Source organism: Tupaia chinensis, unplaced genomic scaffold (genome assembly GCF_000334495.1).
Source record: "Tupaia chinensis unplaced genomic scaffold, TupChi_1.0 Scaffold140086_1, whole genome shotgun sequence".
Taxonomy (NCBI): Eukaryota; Metazoa; Chordata; class Mammalia; order Scandentia; family Tupaiidae; genus Tupaia; species Tupaia belangeri.
In genome coordinates this window covers 776,509-794,290 of record NW_006199965.1, presented here as the reverse complement: position 1 = coordinate 794,290, position 17,782 = coordinate 776,509, and the positions used below count along the sequence as shown (strand labels likewise).

Genomic DNA, 17,782 nt, shown 5'->3' with positions numbered 1-17,782 from the left:
GAGTTTCTATCAGGAAAACGGTAATGAGTCAGACAGAGGATAGCTAGACAGAGTCTAGGATGTGCTATTTTTCTCAGTTAAGATATGAGAGGCACTTTCCCATGCCATTCCATGTTTGTTTTCTGAGATTTTTCAGTTCAGTTTCTCTACGCATTCCCCTACTGGTTGTTGCCAAGTGCTTCTAATAGCACCGCAATGAACACTTGCACAGACACCTCAACAACTCCCTGGGCTCCCTTCTGCAGAAGTCCTCACACACGCTAAGGCTTCTGATATGTGGTGTCGGCAGGGTCCCTGCCTTCGATAACCCAGCAACCGCTGTGTGAATGCTGCTTTCCTACCAAGCAGTTGGTGGGTAGCGGAGGTATCTCAGTGTGCTCTTGGAGAGCATTTCTGTGATTCCTGGCAAATGCCAGATGTGTTTCAGAATGTCCATCGGCCATCTGTGACCCCTCTGTGATGGCTGATCTGGACAGGTACCAATCAGATACGCTTAGCCCCATTTCACAGATGGAGAAAGTTAAGGCTCAGAGATGCCTCAATGTTTGTCTGAGCAAGAGAGGAGATGGAGGACTCTTCCCCACGCCCCACCTGGTCAGCCCAACCCTGAGCTTCTTCTCGGTGTTCCCAGTGCATCACTCTCCCCTCCTCCCCCGATTCCTCCTTGTCCAGATCATGATTCCAACCCTCATCATCCTCGTCCAAGTGAAAAGCAACTTCCTGGTCTTTGCCCTGACTATGATCCCGGTGGGCTGCAGCGCGTCAGTGGTCTTCCTGCTGCCTTGGTAGGTGAGGTCTCACCCTCTGTGCTCCGCAGGGCGAGGAGACAGAAGAGGCTCTGTGTGAGGGAGGAAGATGGGAGCACTTCAGGATTGGGGAGGAGGACTGCCTTCAGCCTGCCCGCTTTCACCTGCTTTCCTCTACTCTAACCTTCTTTTCTCTCCTCTGTCTTATTTAGGGGGGTATTGTCATTGTTGTTTTTAAAGAATTACTTTATTGGGAACCAGCAGTTAGTGTAATGGCTATGTTGCTGGACTCCCACGTAGTCGACCGCGGTTCATGTCCTGGACCCGCTGGCTTAAAACTCACGCCGGGCGCGTGTGCATGCGTGCCCAAGATCCTGAGAGGAGAATGGAGGAGAAGGGATTGTAGCGTGACCATCCCCCCTGGGGGGTGATTTCTCGCTTTCTGTCTCTATGTCTCTCTCTGTCTGTCTGGCGAGTGCACGCGCCCTACAGTGAAAATCTCTCCAAAAAAAAAAAAGAATTACTTTATTTATTTATTCATTTATTTATTTGACCAGAAAGGTTCAGAGTGAGAGAGAGAGAAAGTGAGAAAGCAAGCTGCCAGGTCCAGGACTCGAACCATGGTCAGCCATCTGGGAGTCCAGTGCCCTTAACTATCACTCCACTTGCCTGCCCCTGTTGTTTTTTAATTACCAGAGAATGCATGTGAGAGAGAGATAAAGTGCCCCCTAATGGAGTATGGTCACACCACAGTCCTTTTTTTCCCATTTCTCTCTCCTGAAAGGATTTTGGGCACCACATGCCCTCAGCGTGGTTTTCGAGGTGCTGGGCCAGGACTCAGACTGCAGTAAGGGACATGTGGGATCCGGCTCCTTTAACCGCTGTGCTATGCGGCCAGCCCTCACTTTTTTTGAATGTCTTTCTTTCTTCCTTCTACTTTTTCTTTCTTCTTTGGTGTCTTCACAATTCTTTTCCATCTTTTTTCCTTTCTCCTTCCTCCCTTCCTTTCTTTCCATTTATTTATTTATTTATTTATTTATTTATTTAGCTCTAGGGCATGCACAGTCACTGGGGAGGGAGAGAAAGAAAAGACAGGGAAAGTTAGAAATCATCCTTTGTTGGAGGATGACCATGTCGCAAGTCCTTCTCCTCCATTCTCCTCGAGATTTTGGACTCATGCACACACACATCCAGTGTTTTTTAAGCCACTGGGCCTGGGACTCATACCACACAGTCAGCCATATGGAATTCAGTGCCTTAACTGCCACACTACCTGCTGGCTCCTTCCTTCCTTCCTTCCTTCTCCAAACACTCAGAGTCCCTCATTTTTGCCAGACCTTTGTGAAGAGGGATGCTGGGATCACAGAAAGTGCCTTCTGGAACTTCATGACCTGGGACGGGAAGCAGACAAGTACCTGGAACAGTCACAATGCAAGGCTGTGAGGGCCGTGAGGGCACGAAGTCCAAGGGACTCCAGGACCCACCGAGGAAGAGAGCTCTGTGGCCAGAATGGACACAACACTTTGTGGAAGGGTGGCATCTGAGCCAGCCTTGGGGCACCAGTGGACCCAGCTAGATGCAGTAATCCATTAGAACAGACAGTACAGCAAGGTTTTAGAGCATATGAATTATTCATTAGAGGAAATAGCTGTTTTGGGAAGAAAGATTTGTTATAAAGCACTGCATAGAAGAACATAATTTTGAAAAAAGGAAAAAGTTAAATAAATTACATTAGCAGTTTTCAGGACTTGGGATAATGTTGTAACATCCAGAGAGTGCAGCGTTGGCATACGGACAGACATGGCGATAAGTGAAACAGCAGAGAGAGTCCACATTAGGCCACAAATATATGGACAATTGTTTTTCTCTAAAGGTGTAAAGGACATGCAATGGGAAAGGATAGTCTTTTCAACAAATGGAAAAAATGGAACAGATTTCTACACCTTGCACTGTATACAGTAGTCCTTCCCTATCTGTGGCTTTAGTTTCTGTGAGCTCAGTTATTGGCAATCGACTGTAGTCTGAAAACACTAAATAGAAAATTCTAGAAATAGGGGCTGGCAGGTGGCATGGTGATTAAACTGTTGGACTCCCACATGGCCAACCACAGTTTGAGTCCCAGACCTGGCAGTTTGCTTTCTTTTCCTCTTTCTCTCTCCCTGTCTCTCGCTAGTCAAACTGAAAATAACAACAATAATAATAATTAATGAAATAAAATAATTATTTTTAAAAAAGAAAATTCTAGAAATAAACAATTCACAGGTTTCCAATGTGCATGCCATTTTGAGTAGTGTGATGAAATCTCATGCAGCTCTTCCCCATACTGCCTGGAACATAAATTGTCCTTTGTATACAGTGCATCCACAACATACATGTCACTGCCCCTTAGTCACTTAATTGCCATCTCAGTGGTCAGATTTTTTTTTAAAGCATTGTATGTAGGGTTGGGTTCTATCTGTGGTTCAAGCATCCACTGGGAGCCTTAGAATGTGTTCCCAGGGATAAGGAAGGATTGCTTGCATAAAAATTAATACGAAATGGATCACAGATGTAAATTTAAAAGCTAAAATTATTTTTAAAAATTAGAGCAAAATACTTGTGACCTTGAGCCTTGAACTAGGCAGTTTTTTTAAGTCAAAAAAAGTGCAGACAATAAAAGACAAAAATTTATAAATTGGACTTCATAAAAATTGAACACTTATGGCTCATCTAAGAAACTTTTTCATTTTCATGGGGAAAGAACAAGTCACAGATGGGGAGAGCATATTTACAGACTGCATCTATCTGGCATAACATTTCTGTGGGAGGGGCATATGTGAAGGCTTGAGAGATGGCGTGGCAATCGTAATGCGTTGCCTAGCTGAGGCACATCGAGCACAAACGCAAGGTGAGGATAGCGAGACTTGGCCTGCAGGACTGAATGGGGGCCAAGTAGAGGACCTCAAATGAGCCATGGAAGGCCCGAGAAGGGTTTTGAGTAGGGGCAGTATACCAAAATGTGTATCAGGGCTCTTATGAGAAACAGGAAAATATAATATATATAATACATATATGTGTATATATAGAGAGAGTCACACATCACTTAACAATGGGAATGCTTCCTGACAAACGTGTTGTTGGGTGACTTCATTGTTGTGCAAACATCACGGAGTGTACGTACACAAACCTAGATGGTATAGCCTATCACACACTTAGACTATATGGTAGAGCCTAAAGCTCTTTCTGTCATGCATGCAGTCTATCACTGAGTGAAAAGTTGTTAAGCAGTGAATGACTGTGTGTGTGTGCACAGATATATGTAAAGAAAGATTTTTTTAAAATAATTATTTTGGAAGAGAGCAGCAAGTGGCATAGCAGTTAAGTCGCTGGACTCCCAAATGGCTGACTGTGGTTTAGATCTCAGACCTGGTGACTTAAAACTCATGCCAGGCACATGTGTGTGTGTGTGTGTGTGTATCCAAGATTCTAAGAGGAGAAATAGAAGAGAAAGGATTGCAGCATGGCCATTCCCCCCACACACACCCCGGGGGATGATTTCTCACTTTTCTTCTCACTGTCTCTGTCTCTATCTCTCTCTCTCCAACAAGCACACACACCCTAAGACAAAACTTCTAAGAAAAAAAATTATTTTAAAATTTTATTTGTTATTATTATTATTTGATTTGCTAAAGCGAGAAAGTGAGAAAGTGAGAAAGCAAGCTACCAGGTCCGGGACTCAAACCATGGTCGACCCTATGGGAGTCTAGCACCTTAACTACCATGCCCAGCCTGCTGGTCCCAAGAGAGGTTTATTTTAAGAAAACAACTCAAGCAATTGCAGGAGGCTGATAGGTTCAAAATCCATAGAGCAGCCTGGGAATTCAGGTAAGAGCTGAAGTTGCAGTGTTGAATCTGCAATGTGTGGGGCAAGCATCATCCTGGAAACTCAGCAGGATTTCTATGTTACAGGCTTGAGGTGGAACTCCTTTGAGAAACCCTATCTTTGCTCTTAAAACCTTCAACTGATTGGACAGGCCCAGCAACATGATGGAGGGCAATCTGCTTTACTTAAAGTCAACTGATTGTAAATGCTAATCAGATCTACAAAACACCTTCACAATATCTAGATTAGCATTCGACCAATAATTGGGCATCAGAGCCTAGCCTAGTTGGCACATAAAATTAACCATCAAAGATGCTTTCAGCTGCAAGTAACAAGAGGCCAAACTAAAAATGACTTAAATAATAAAGGTATGAGTTATCTCACGATGGTCCCAGGTTGGTCAGATAGGAACATGATGATGTCATGGAGACCCAAGTGTGTTTTGCCTTCCTGCTCTACCATCCGGGGAGGATTGACTTGGTCCTGAGGTTTGCTACATCTGGGTTAAAAGATGGCCGCCTCAGTTCCAAGTATCATTTGTTGACATGACAACATGCCAGCAAGAATTGAATTTCTTTCCAGTTATATCCATACAGCTTTCTTTTCAATAACAGCTTTGTTGAGATATAACTCAAACAAGCATAAAATTCACTCTTTTAAAGTATTCAATTTAGTCATTTTTAGTGTATTTCCAGAGCTGCCCACCCATCATCATGATCTAATTATAGAACATTTTCATCACCTCCCAAAAGAAACCCTGTATCCATTAGCAGTCAACCCTCATTTCTCCCTCCCTCCATTCCCTAGCAACCACTAATTTACTCAGTCTCTACATGTTTGCTGCTTCTGGACACTTCATACAAATGAATATTGGTCATTTCCACTTTTTGATTATTATGAAGAATTGGAGCTATGAACTTTCATGTACAAGTTTTTCTGTGGACATTCATTTTGATTTCTTTTGGATATATACCTAGGATTAGAATTACTGGGCCATAGGTGAGCCAGTGGTATAGTGGTTAAGGTGGCTGGATCCCACATGGCCACTGTGAAGTTCGAGTCTTGAACTTGATGGCTTGGAAACATACTGGGATTGTGTGCGTGTGTGCCCAGAATTCCTTCTCCTCCATTTCTCCTTGAGGAGAAGGAATTGTGGCATGATGATCCCTTATGAGGAGTGCTCTCTCACCTCTCTCTCTCTCTCTCTCTCTCTCTCTCTCTGTCTAGTGAATGTGCCCTTTAGCAAATTTTTTTTAAAAAGAGATTTACCAGGCCGTATAGTAACTTTTTTATGGTTAGATATTCATTACCTAAAATTTACCATCCTAACCATTCTTAAGTGTACAGTTCTTTGGCATTAAGTACATGCACATTATTGTGTATGGTATCTTTTATATTTTATTTTCTGAGGAACTTCCAAACCATTTTCCTCAGTGTCTATACCAATTTACAATCCCACAATCAATGAATGAGGGTTCCAGTTTCTTGACACTTCTCTTCACCAACACTTGTTATTGTCTGTCTTTTATTTTGTTTTTTTATCATAACCATCCTAATAGGTGTGAAGTCATATTTTGTTGTGGTTTTCATATCAATTTTTCTTTCTTTCTTTCTGTCTTTTTTTTTTTCTGAGAGAGAGTTTTACTATAAGGCATGTGCACTTGCCAGAGACACAGAAAGCAAGAGATCATTCCTCAGATGGATGGCCACACCACAGTCCCTTATCCTCCATTCTCCTTTCGGGATCTTGGGCACACATGCACATGCACCCAGCATGAGTTTTAAGCCACTGGGTCCAGGACTCAAACCGCGATCAACTATGTGGGAGTCCAGCAACCTAACCATTACACTGTCTGCTGGTCCCTTTTATATCCATTTTTCTAGTAACTAGTGATATTGACCATATTTTTATATGTTTGTTGACCATTTGCATATTTTCTTTGGAGAACTATCTGTTCAAATCCTTTGCCTATTTTTTAATTGGGTCATTTGAATTTTAATATTGAGTTATAAGAATTCATTATATATTCTCAATGCTAGACCCTTATCAAATATATAGTTTATAAATATTTTCTCTTCATTCTATGTGCTGTAGTCTCACTTTCTTGGTATTGGAGTTGCTTATATCACATATGCTCCAGTTTCATGGCCAAAACTTCATTACATGACCACACCTGACATGGCTGTGGAATGTTACCCAGCTGGGCATGTAACCTAGATGGAAGGGGAGAGGACAGTGGCACACATCCAGCCTCATGGTTTTAGTGGAAAGCCAGTAGTTTACTTGGAGAAGTCCCTTTCCCTCTCTGGGCCTCAACTGCCACATCTACAAAGCAGGACCTACGCTGTGGCCTGGGCCACATAGCAATGTCATCATATTGTATCTGCTCGAGGCTCCCCCCTTTCCTTCGTGTTTTCACATGAACAGAAGCACTTTGTCCTTCCACAGACTGCGAGTGGAAATCTAGCATCTCATTTTTGTAGAGGAGAAAACTGAGGCCTAAGAGATTGAGGTGCATGCCAGCTGCTGCCCAGGAAGTCAGGCAGAGGTATTGCTAGGGCTCAGTGTTCTCCTCTCTCCACGTGCCTCTCCTCTAGCATGGCCTTTCTTCTTCCTGTCTTCTTCCTCACCTTCTGGGCTGCCAGCTGGAGGTAGGCCACATGGCTTGGCCCTGCCCCATCCTAGTCCCCATAGGCAGGGTGGGCTGCATCTTTCCCTGTCTCTGCAGGTCCATGCTGCCTGATACTGTGGATGACTTCCAGCTCAAGAACCCGGACTGCCTCAACCTGGAAGCCTTCTTCTACTCCTTCTACATCTTCTTCAACAAATTTGGGGGTGGCTTGTCCCTTGGAATCTCCACCATGAGCTTACAGTTGGCATCTACTTCCTGTTTCTGCCTGGTTTGGTGGAGGGGTGGCATTTGGGACTCTCCCCTGGGGTAGCAGAGGGGGGTGCTCCCATACCAGACGTGCTCCTATAGAAAAGAAGAAGGGAAGGGCTTTACTGAGACAGAAGTAAATGTCCATTTGAATAAGAATGGGATAGCTCTTTTAAGAATTTGGAAAGCCTTCTGGTGGATTTTGGTGAGAGATGTCATATCTCCTTTACGTGGGTATCAGGCACATGGGATGCCCGCATCTCATTACCCTTCACCTCATCCCTCTCCAACACAGTCACAGTGAAATCAGAATGCAGGGTGGATTTGCCTTTGCAGACAAAGGCCAAGCAATGGAGGGAGGCTTAGAAAGACCAGGGAAAGGTTATCCCCTAGCCCAGCCCATTCTGCATGTCTCTGTAGGTGACCATGTCTAGAAGGTAGGTGGGTAGTTTCCAAGTAGGATACTCCCTTGTTCGACCAGTAAGAAATGACTGGGAACCTGTTGCGTGCTGAACACAGTGAAAGGCCAAGGAGAGCCATGAGCAAGACAAGCTAGGTCTTTACTCTCACAGAGCTTAGATTCCAGCTGGGGAGGAAATTCTCGAAATCCGAGAATTGAAATATGCGTAAGTCATAAGAGCAAAGAAGGAACTAGGGAGAGTAAGATAATTCAAAGTGATCAGAGGGTACTTAGTATGAGAGAGGCTTTAGCCTAGGTGGTCAGAGAAGGCCTGCTGGGAAAGGGACATTTGAACTAAGACCAAATGATGAGAGGGACCCAGCTGTGCAAGGTGCATGGGCTAATGCTCCAGGGAGATGGGGCAGCAAAGGCAAAGACCTCAAAGCCAAAACAGGACGGGAATGTTCCAGTAGCCACAGGAGGTCAGGGGCAAGTTGAAGTTGGGAGGAGGAAGGGAGGAAGTGGGAGATGAGGTGGTGAAAGGCAGAGGCCAGATCACACACAGCCTTGCAGGCACATAAGGGTTGTGACTTTATTCCAAGGTCAGCAGGCAGCCATTGGAAAAGGCACAGTGTGGTTTACATTTCTAAGATCTCCCTATAATGCTGGAGAAGGGAGCATGGAAGGCCTGGGCGTCTGCCCGGGAAATGATGTGGCTGGCACTGAGAGGAAAGATAGATCTTTGTTTTGTGGGTTGAACCTACAGAAACTTAGCCGTGAGCTGCACATGGAAACTGGGAAGTCTAGTTTGGGGGCTAAGCTCCTGGATTCCTGGTCATTCTTAAGATGGAAGACACAGAGTAGTGAGTAGTGTAAAAGGGGAGCCAAGGCGATATGAATAGGAACCTCAAACCTGGCTGCCCAAAGCATTCCCACAGTCCCAAAACACAAGCTTTGCGTAGGGCAAGGAAGCTGGTGAGAAAAGCCCAGGTGAGGTCCAAGAGGAAGACAACAAAGGTGGGTGCATCATGCCAGGATGAGGTGAAGGAATGCCTGGAGGTGCAGGGGGAGGTAGTCTTGGTGGGGGCCTTTGGGGAAAAGGACAGACCCCAAGTTTGGGGGCTAAGCTCCTGGATTCCTGGTCATTCTTAAGATGGAAGACACAGAGTAGTGAGTAGTGTAAAAGGGGAGCCAAGGCGATATGAATAGGAACCTCAAACCTGGCTGCCCAAAGCATTCCCACAGTCCCACAGACCCCAGAAGGCCCAGGGCAGGGCAGGGCAGGGCAGGGAGGTCAGTGGAGACTGCAGACCCCCAGCTCAGGGCTCAGATCGCAACTGCTTGTGCCCCTCAGCTTTGCCAAGTACCACCCAGCAGAGTGCAGGCCAAACCCCGCTGTACTCCTCACGCTGAAGATGCTTCTGGCACCAGTGCCCATTGGGCTGATCCTCATCGGTCTGACTATCTTCTGCTTCTACCCCATCAACGAGGAGCGAAGGAAGGAGATCAAGGTCAGGATGGAAGAAGCCACGTGAGTCTGGAGGCCTGGACATTGCCTGTGGTGTGGGTGTTGCCTGGGCCAATAAGAATATCCCCAGACTCCATTTTCCTGCCCGCCCTCCAACTGAGGCTCCGGGACTCAGAGCCAGGAAAACAGACGCTAGTCACTGATTTTCTGTGTGACTGGGCGAGGCCCCTTTTCTCTCTCTTCCTCAAAGTCCCTTAATATAAAATAAGTGGGACTGACTGCTCTCACTTGACTTTTCCAGACAGACACGTGTGATGGTGGAAGGGCTGCGAAGTTGTCAGAAGGCTAGACCAGCATCTTTGTCTGCTGTGTTGTTAAACACAGAAACACCTGAGTCTGGGTGATTTAGAAGGAATAGAGGTTTATTATGTTCATGATTTTGGAGGTCTAAGGTCGAGGGGTTGCATCTAGTGAGGGTCTTCCTGCTAATGGATAACACAGCGGAGGGTATCGAGGGTATCAAATGGCAAGAGCTTGAACATGTCTCTCTTGTTTCTTCTCCTTATAAACCTGCCAGGGGCCAATCATGGGCCCCACCCTAATCATTTCCCAAAAGTTCCACCTTTTAACCCCATAGTTGGGTTAAGTTTCTCCTTAATACTTCACAATACCACCAAATTCCAGCACAGAAACTTTTGGGGAACACATTCAGACCATAGAAACCAGCTTCAGTCAGTGCAGCCTTCATGCTCCAGTGCTTCTGGGGACATCTTTTCCTAACCATTTCTAATTATTGCATACCTTGAAGAGGAGTGGCATCTATTTACAAGGCCCTGGGTCCCAGGAGCAAAACACACTATGCAGGACCGATCCATTCTCTTTGGGCAGGAAGCCAGAGGAGCACATTTGGGTGGGCCAGGACAAGTAGGGGGACATCTGAGGAGCATCCCTCTGCAGCCAGCTTTAAGGGCAAAATCCAATTCCTTTCAACACAGCCATACTTCCTAAACCTACTCTGTGCCTGGCACTGTCCTTGGGATATAGCAGAACAAAACAAAGGGCAGGATCTTGCAGGGTTCATTCTGGTCATGGAAACTAAAATTAAACTTATATATGAAACAAATTAGAAAGTGAGAAATACTTTAAAAACATGAAATAGGGTAATAGTGAGTAGGTGGGGAAGAGGGAACAAAATTTTTGATAGGATGTTCAGGAATGGACTCTTTGAGGATGTGACTTTGGAAATGAGGATTGAATGATGAAAAGCAGGCCATGCCAAGATCTGAGGGAATGAATAGCCAGGAATCCAGGAGCTCAGCCCCCAACCTAGACTCATCAGTTCCCAAGATCTGTGCCCTCTAGGTAGAGGGAACAGCAAATGCATAGGCCCTGAGGCAGGGCCATATTTGGTGTAAGAGAGGCTCTCAGTTCAGAAAGGAAAGGCTCTCTAAATCTATACCAGCAGTATGTTCCTTTCCATGAGAGACTTGGCTTCAGCCCTTGGGATGAACTACCACCCCCCCCCTTTTTTTTTTCCAGAGACTTGCTCTGCCAGCAGCCATGATACTGGGTGTTTGCTTGACCAATGAAGCCAAACTTCCGATCATCAAAGCCTCAATGATGGAGAAAGAACTGAAGGAACCAAGAACATGGGGTATAATCTCCCTTCACTTGGTAATGAGCACATGGACTGCTTTGTTCTCTGAGGATCCCAAGGAGAGGGGACTTGAAGGAAGAAATTCTCTTGGAAGGTCTCCCCTGGGATGACGGTGATGGGAAATCTAAACCTTGGATCTTGAGGTCTTGTAAGGGATAACAGGGCACCTTTGCCAGGAGCCTCCCAGCCCAACCTCTCCATGAGCATTTAGTCAGTGGTGTTGCTTGACATAGGGTAGCAGTATCTGGGTGAGGAATCCACCTTTGAAGATGCATGACGTATCAACTCCATTAGTTTGGAGCCCAATTGTTGGGTTCAAAGAGGATCACTTGTGGAGACAGACTCTAAATAAAGTTAACAGAGACCAGTATGTAGAGTAGATACCAATGTTTAATTTTTGATAAGTAACCTATATCAGCTAGAATTCCACTCAGCTGTAAGTAACAGAAATCTGAGCACATGGAATAACCAATAAAGAGTTTGTTTTTCTCACATAGCAAGTCTGGAAGTAGGTGCTCCAGGTTCAGGACAGTAAAATCGACATCATTAAGGACTCAGGTTCCATCCAACTGCCTGGCATGTGACATTTATTCTACTGGGTACAAGGTGGCTGCTGCACTTCAAGGGGACCAAACCCTATATAGACAGAAAGGCAAAAGATGGAGTAGGATGTCAGCTAAGTCATTTTCTTTTAGTAGGAAAGAATGGCTTTTCCAGAAGCCCCAAGCAGGACACTTCTGCTTACATCTCATTAGTCATAGCTGCTTACATAGCAACCCCATAGCTTCAAAGGAGCCTGCACAGGGTGGGTGAGTGTGTGGGAGGGAGTGGTAGGTGGGTGTTTTATAAGTGCTTCACTGTTCAGCATAAAATCTAGTTGTTAGTAAGGAAGAAGAAGGGAGAGATTTGGGCAGATGGCAGCGTCTAGCATAGAACGATCTAGCAAACCAAACACTCCTATTCACTGGTTAAGCATTCTCTCTAAGTAAATGAATCTAGATGGAGCACCAATTTATGAGGTTTCTTAGTAAATGTTGAGTCAGAACCAAAGAGTTAGCTAAGAACAGTCATCGCTGATGATTACAGTGTTCTTACCCTTTGTGTGGGAGTGTGTGTCACTGCTTCTGACTCAGGAAGCAAGGTTTAAAGGTGAAAATCTTTTGTAGAATTTTGAAGTTCCCTAGGAAAGTGTTAATGTTGAAGGGGCTCTCAAACACACCTAGTGTGACAGAAGCCACTAACTGATCATCAGAACAATTCCCTTCTCTTTGCTGGACACACTTTCCAGCTTCCCTTGAAGTTGGGTATGGCCATGTTCCTACAATGTCTCCAGTGGAAGTGATTGGTGCCACTTCCAGGCCTGGCTAAGAAAGCCCTCTATGCTTACTCCTCCATGCTTTCCTCCTTGAGCCAAAGTAACAATAGAGTGACTTTGGCAACTGTGTGCTAAAGATGGCAGACTCAAAGGCAGCCTGAGTCCCTGAATGACTATGTGGAGCAGAGTCCCAACCCACCCTTGATGGAGTATTAGCTCTGGAATGCTCCATGAGAAGAAAATAAACTTTCTGTTATGCTCCAGTACTTACTTAATAGGCCTATTTCTTATAGTTGTTTAATCACCTCAATCATAATCTTGTCCATTGAGTTACTGAATCCTCTAACATGGACAATATCCCTTCTTCCACCTCCCTGTCACACTTTTCTGGGCATGGCTCATTTTAGTTCCTGGCCATTAGGAAGAAACAGCCTTAGAGAATATGTAAGAAGAAACTTTGAGAGTGAGAAGCCTGTGTTTGGCTCAGTTCTGTACTAAGCTGGGATTAAGAAGATCCCAGGCTGCTGGAGGATCTGCTGACATAATGCAGACAGCATGCCTGGGATTCAGATACCTAGTAGGAATTCAGCAAATCTTGATGCCTGCTTTGATTTGAATGTGTCCCCTCCCACCCCACACTACCATCACACAAAAAATTCATGTGTTTAAATTTGGTTTCTATGGGATTAAGAAGCCAAAACCTTAATCCAACTATAGTGTTGAAAGGTGGGGCCTCTGAGAGGTAAATAGGACTAAGGCCATAAGGTTAGGGCACCTAGGACTGAATCCTAGTTGGTTTATAAGAAGAGAAAATGTTCTTGGCCTTGCCATATGATGCCCTGTACCACCTTGGGATTCTATCAATAGGAAGACCCTCACTGAGTATGGTCCCCTAACCTGAGATTTCCGAAAAGCTTGAGCTAAATAAATTTCTATTCTTAATGAATTACGCAGACTCTAGTATTTATGTTAATAAAAACACAATGGACTAAAACACAGCCCTGCTCAAGTTCCTCATCAAATGCCAAGAACTTGGAACGAGAACATCTTGCCTCCCAACTACATGGCAGGGCACCGAGAGTGTGAGATTCAGAGAAAGGGAAGACATAACTCTGCCTGAGGAGCCACAATCTGATCAAGGAGAATACGCAGAAGCCAAGGCACGTAGATGAACTGTGTCATGTATACATCTAACCTTCAAGGATTCAATCGCCCACAAAGCAAAGCAAGATCGAGGTAGAAAGGAGTACTACCTAGCGGTAAAAACTTACTCAGCAACAGAAAGTAAAATAATGGCTGCCAGGAACTGGAGGCAAAGAATGGGGAGCCATTATTTAATGAGTACAAAGTTTCAGTGGGGGGAAGATGAAAAGATGTAGAGATAGCTGTACTTCATGCTCCCTCCTTCTTCTTCTTCTTCTTCTTCTTCTTCTTCTTCTTCTTCTTCTTCTTCTTCTTCTTCTTTCTTCTTCTTCTTTCTTCTTCTTTCTTCTTCTTCTTCTTCTTCTTCTTCTTCTTCTTCTTCTTCTTCTTCTTCTTCTTCTTCTTTTTTGTAGAGAGGTTTTTGCTATTGAGTATGTGTGGTTGCTGGAGAGACAGAGAGAAACAGAGTCAGAAAAATCACCCCGTAGAGGGGATGGCCACGCTGCAATCCATTCTCCTCCATTCTCCTCTTGGGATTTTGGGCACATACACACATGCGCCAGGTGTGAATTTTAAGCCGCCAGGCCCAGGACTCAAACCGTGATCATCTATGTGGGAGTCCAGTGACGTAACCATTACACCATTCCTGCCACCATTTTCTTTAAAATGGTCCAAGTGGGATCCAGCTGCATTGGTGCCATAGTAGCTCAACATGTGGCAATGCTGAAGCCACATGGAAGATCGAGTTTGGCTCCCAGGTCAACCTGCACATGCTGGGCAGGTGTAGGTGTGCATGTCCATGATCCTGGCTGGCAGGGAAAGGCAGCAGGGGATCACGGTGTGAGACTGCTGAAGGTAATTCTCTATCTCCTTTCCTCTAAAGCCATAAAAAATCTTTTAAAAAAGTTAAAGTGATTCATTTTACATATTTTATCACAATTAAAAAATAAATTTAAAGAGACCAGGTGGTGGAACAATGGTAACGCAACTGAGCCCACATGGGAAGGTCCTGGGTTCATATCTCAAGGTCTTCCTGTATACTCATGTGTGCCCATGATCCTGGCTGGCTGGGACTGAGAGTGGATTGCAGTATGAGGACCCAGTTGGGGTGACTATCTATCTGTCTCTGTCTCTCTCTCTCTCTCGTGGAAAAAATAAACTTTTAAAATAAATAATTTAAAAAATATTTGTTAAAAATCTTACTCAGCAGTAAGATACCATGAGGCACACAAAAATGCTAACAATCTTAAAAGCATTATGGGACTGGGACCAGCAGTTAGCGTAATGGCTATGTTGCTGGACTCCCATGTAGTCAGCACGGTTCGAGTCCTGGACCCAGTGGCTTAAACTCACGCCGGGTGCGTGTGTGTGCGTGCCCAAGATCCTGAGAGGAGAATGGAGGAGAAGGGATTGTGGTGTGGCCATCCCCCCTAAGGGGTCATTTCTGTCTCTCTGCCTCTCTCTGTCTTTCTGGCAAGCACACATGCCCTATAGCAAAAGCCTCTCAAAAAAAAGTATTATGGGGCCAACAAGTGACGTGGAGGTTGAGGTGCTGGATCTCACATGGTCAACTGCACAGTTCAAGTCCTGGACCCAGCAGCTTTAAAATCACACCAGGTGCATACATGCCAAAAATACTGAGATGAGACCATAGAAGGGATTGCCGCATAGCCATCCCCACTGGGATGGGGGTTGATTTCTCACTTTCTGTCTCTCTCACTCTCTCCATCTCTCTGTCCCTATTTGGCGAGCACATAAACCCTATAGCAAAACAAAACAAAACAAAAAACCATTATGCTGAGGCAGATAGGCTAGATACCACTGTCCAGTGTGGTAGCCAGTAGCCACATGTGGCTATCTAAATTCAAATGAATTAAAATTAGATAAAGGTTTCATTTCTTTAGTTGCACTGGCCACATTTCAAATTATTAGTGGCTAAATGTGGTCAGCAGATGCTGTTCCAGACAGTGTGGGTATAGGGCTTTCAACCACTGCAGAAAATTCTATTGGCTAGTCTATTCCAGAACTAACCTGCAGGGACAGACACAAAACCGTGATGGCCCCTTGGGAAGGTGGTTGACTAGAAAAGGACAACAGGGAACTTTCTAGGGTGATAGGGAAGCAAGACTTTACCCTTCCTGTCCTGGGGTCTTCTGCAGGGCCCAAGAACCAAATGGACAGATTATTAGGAGGAAAGCATACACATTTCATATATGTTTTAGGTGATATGGGCACCTTCAGAAGGAAATGACTGAAATTTGTGGTAAAATCTGAGTGCTTGTGTTTACTAAGCTGAACAAGGACAAGTAATAAAATACAGTAGGCCCTCCATATCAGCAGGTTCCACACATGGATTCACCAACTGCACATGGAAAATGTAGAGTTGCTGCTGAGGTTGCTACACAGTTAGACCTACAACAGTTGGTCTGAACATGTCCACACTGAACATGTCCAGATCTTTTTTGTCATTATTCCCTAAAGTACACAATTTAATAGCTATTTACATGGCATTCACATTGTGTTAGGTACTGTAAGTTATTTAGAGATAACTAAAACTGTATGGGGAGGGGGCCAGCAGGTAGTGTGGTGGTTAAGGTGCTGGACTCCCACGTGGCTGACCATAGTTTGAGTCCTGGACTCAGGGGCTTGAAATTCATGCTGGGTGTGTGTGCATGCCCAAAATCCTGAGAGGAGAATGGAGAAGGGATTGTGACATGGCCATCCCACAGGTGGGTGATTTCTCATTTTCTGTATATATATATGTGTGTGTGTGTGTACATATTATATGAGGGTGTATGTAGATTCTATGTAAATACTATGCCATTTTATATATTTTATATAAGAGACTTGAACTTCTGGAAATTTTGGTAACCTCTAGGGGTCCTAGAACCAATTTCCTAAGGATACTGAGGAATGATTGTATGATGGGGAGAATGAAGGAAGAACTGCATGGAATTCTCTTGTCCTTGACTCCTAGTCTCTAATGATCAGAATGTTTCTTTTCTGCTGCTAGTATAGATAAGACAATTTTTTTTTTTGGAGAGGTTGTTTTGTTTGTTTGGTTGGTTTGTTTTTTTGCTATATGGTGCGTGCGCTCGCCAGACAGAGAGAGACAGAGAGACAGAAAGCGAGAAATCACCCCCCAGGGGGGATGACCACGCCACAATCCCTTCTCCTCCATTCTCCTCTCGGGATGTTGGGCACGCACGCACACGCGTCCGGCGTGAGTTTTAAGCCACCGTGTCCGGACACGAACCGCGGTCAACTACGTGGGAGTCCAGCGACATAGCCATTACGCTAACTGCTGGTCCCGTAGATAAGACACATTTTTCATGGCTCTTTATCTCCTGCTTTCAGGAGAAAACAAACAAACAAACAAACAAACAAACAAACAAAAAACCAGAAGGTCAGAATGCTTTTCTTATACCTGCTGTTTTTCAAGTATATTTAGCTCAAAATAATCTGTGTTGCATAAAGTGCACCATGGGCTATTTTGGGGAGGCATATTCTGCCATCCTTTCATTGTGATATTCTCTATCTCCTTTGGGATGTTGGTTACAACAAAACTCATTAATCTGTGCATTTAATATCAGTTCATTTTATAATACTGGTCAATAAAGAGTGGTCATTTCCCATGATAGACCTCAAGCAAGAGGCATAAGTCTGCTTCCTCCCTTACCCCTACCCACACCCTGCACCACATTTTTTGCCTTTCAGAGGGAGAACATTTTATGGAGGGAGGGGGACTCTGGCTTACATTTCACATATGCTACAGCCTCCCTGAGGACCCAGTGCTTGAATTGTAGTTCTGCTGGACTCAGTGGAAGGCACAGGCTCTCCAACATGGCTCCTTCCGAGGACCTGTCAAGAATAATGTTGCCTTGGGACCAGCAGTTAGTGTAATGGCTATGTCACTGGACTCCCACGTAGTCGACCGCGGTTTGTGTCCCAGACCCGGTGGCTTAAACTCACGCCGGGCGCATGTGCGTGCATGCCCAGGATCCTGGGGGGAGTATGGAGGAGAAGGGATTGCGGCGTGGCCATCCCCCCTGGGGGGTGATTTCTCGCTTTCTGTCTGTCTCTCTCTGTCTGTCTGGTGAGCGCACACGCCCTATAGCAAAAACCTCTCAAAAAAAAAAAGAAAAAAAAGGATAATGTTACCTTTCTAGATTGGTACTTTTCATGGTGAGTTTAGACCTTGATCCCTGGAATAGAGTTTGGCTGCACTGTGATTAAAAGTGGTCCACTGTGGCTGAGACATGTCTCTGAGCCCTTCCTGAGAGCCCCTAAAGAACCGTGGGTTTTTTCAGTG

General features: G+C 44.9%; 1 protein-coding gene across 4 annotated transcripts in view; it reads left to right on the top strand.

Annotated features, from left to right (window-relative positions):
- LOC102488354 (sodium-dependent lysophosphatidylcholine symporter 1-B-like) overlaps nt 1–13,273 on the top strand; it is a 56,857-nt gene extending 43,584 nt beyond the window's left edge. For all 4 annotated transcript variants that reach the window (XM_027765974.1, XM_027765975.1, XM_006162502.3 and 1 more), the window contains 4 exons: nt 673–785; nt 7,338–7,481; nt 9,242–9,418; nt 10,895–13,273. In XM_027765974.1, coding sequence (XP_027621775.1) covers nt 673–785; nt 7,338–7,481; nt 9,242–9,418; nt 10,895–10,919 — 459 coding nt within the window. In that variant the 3' untranslated portion in view covers nt 10,920–13,273. The remainder of the gene's footprint in view (nt 1–672; nt 786–7,337; nt 7,482–9,241; nt 9,419–10,894) is intronic.
- The last annotated feature ends 4,509 nt before the right edge of the window (nt 13,274–17,782 follow it).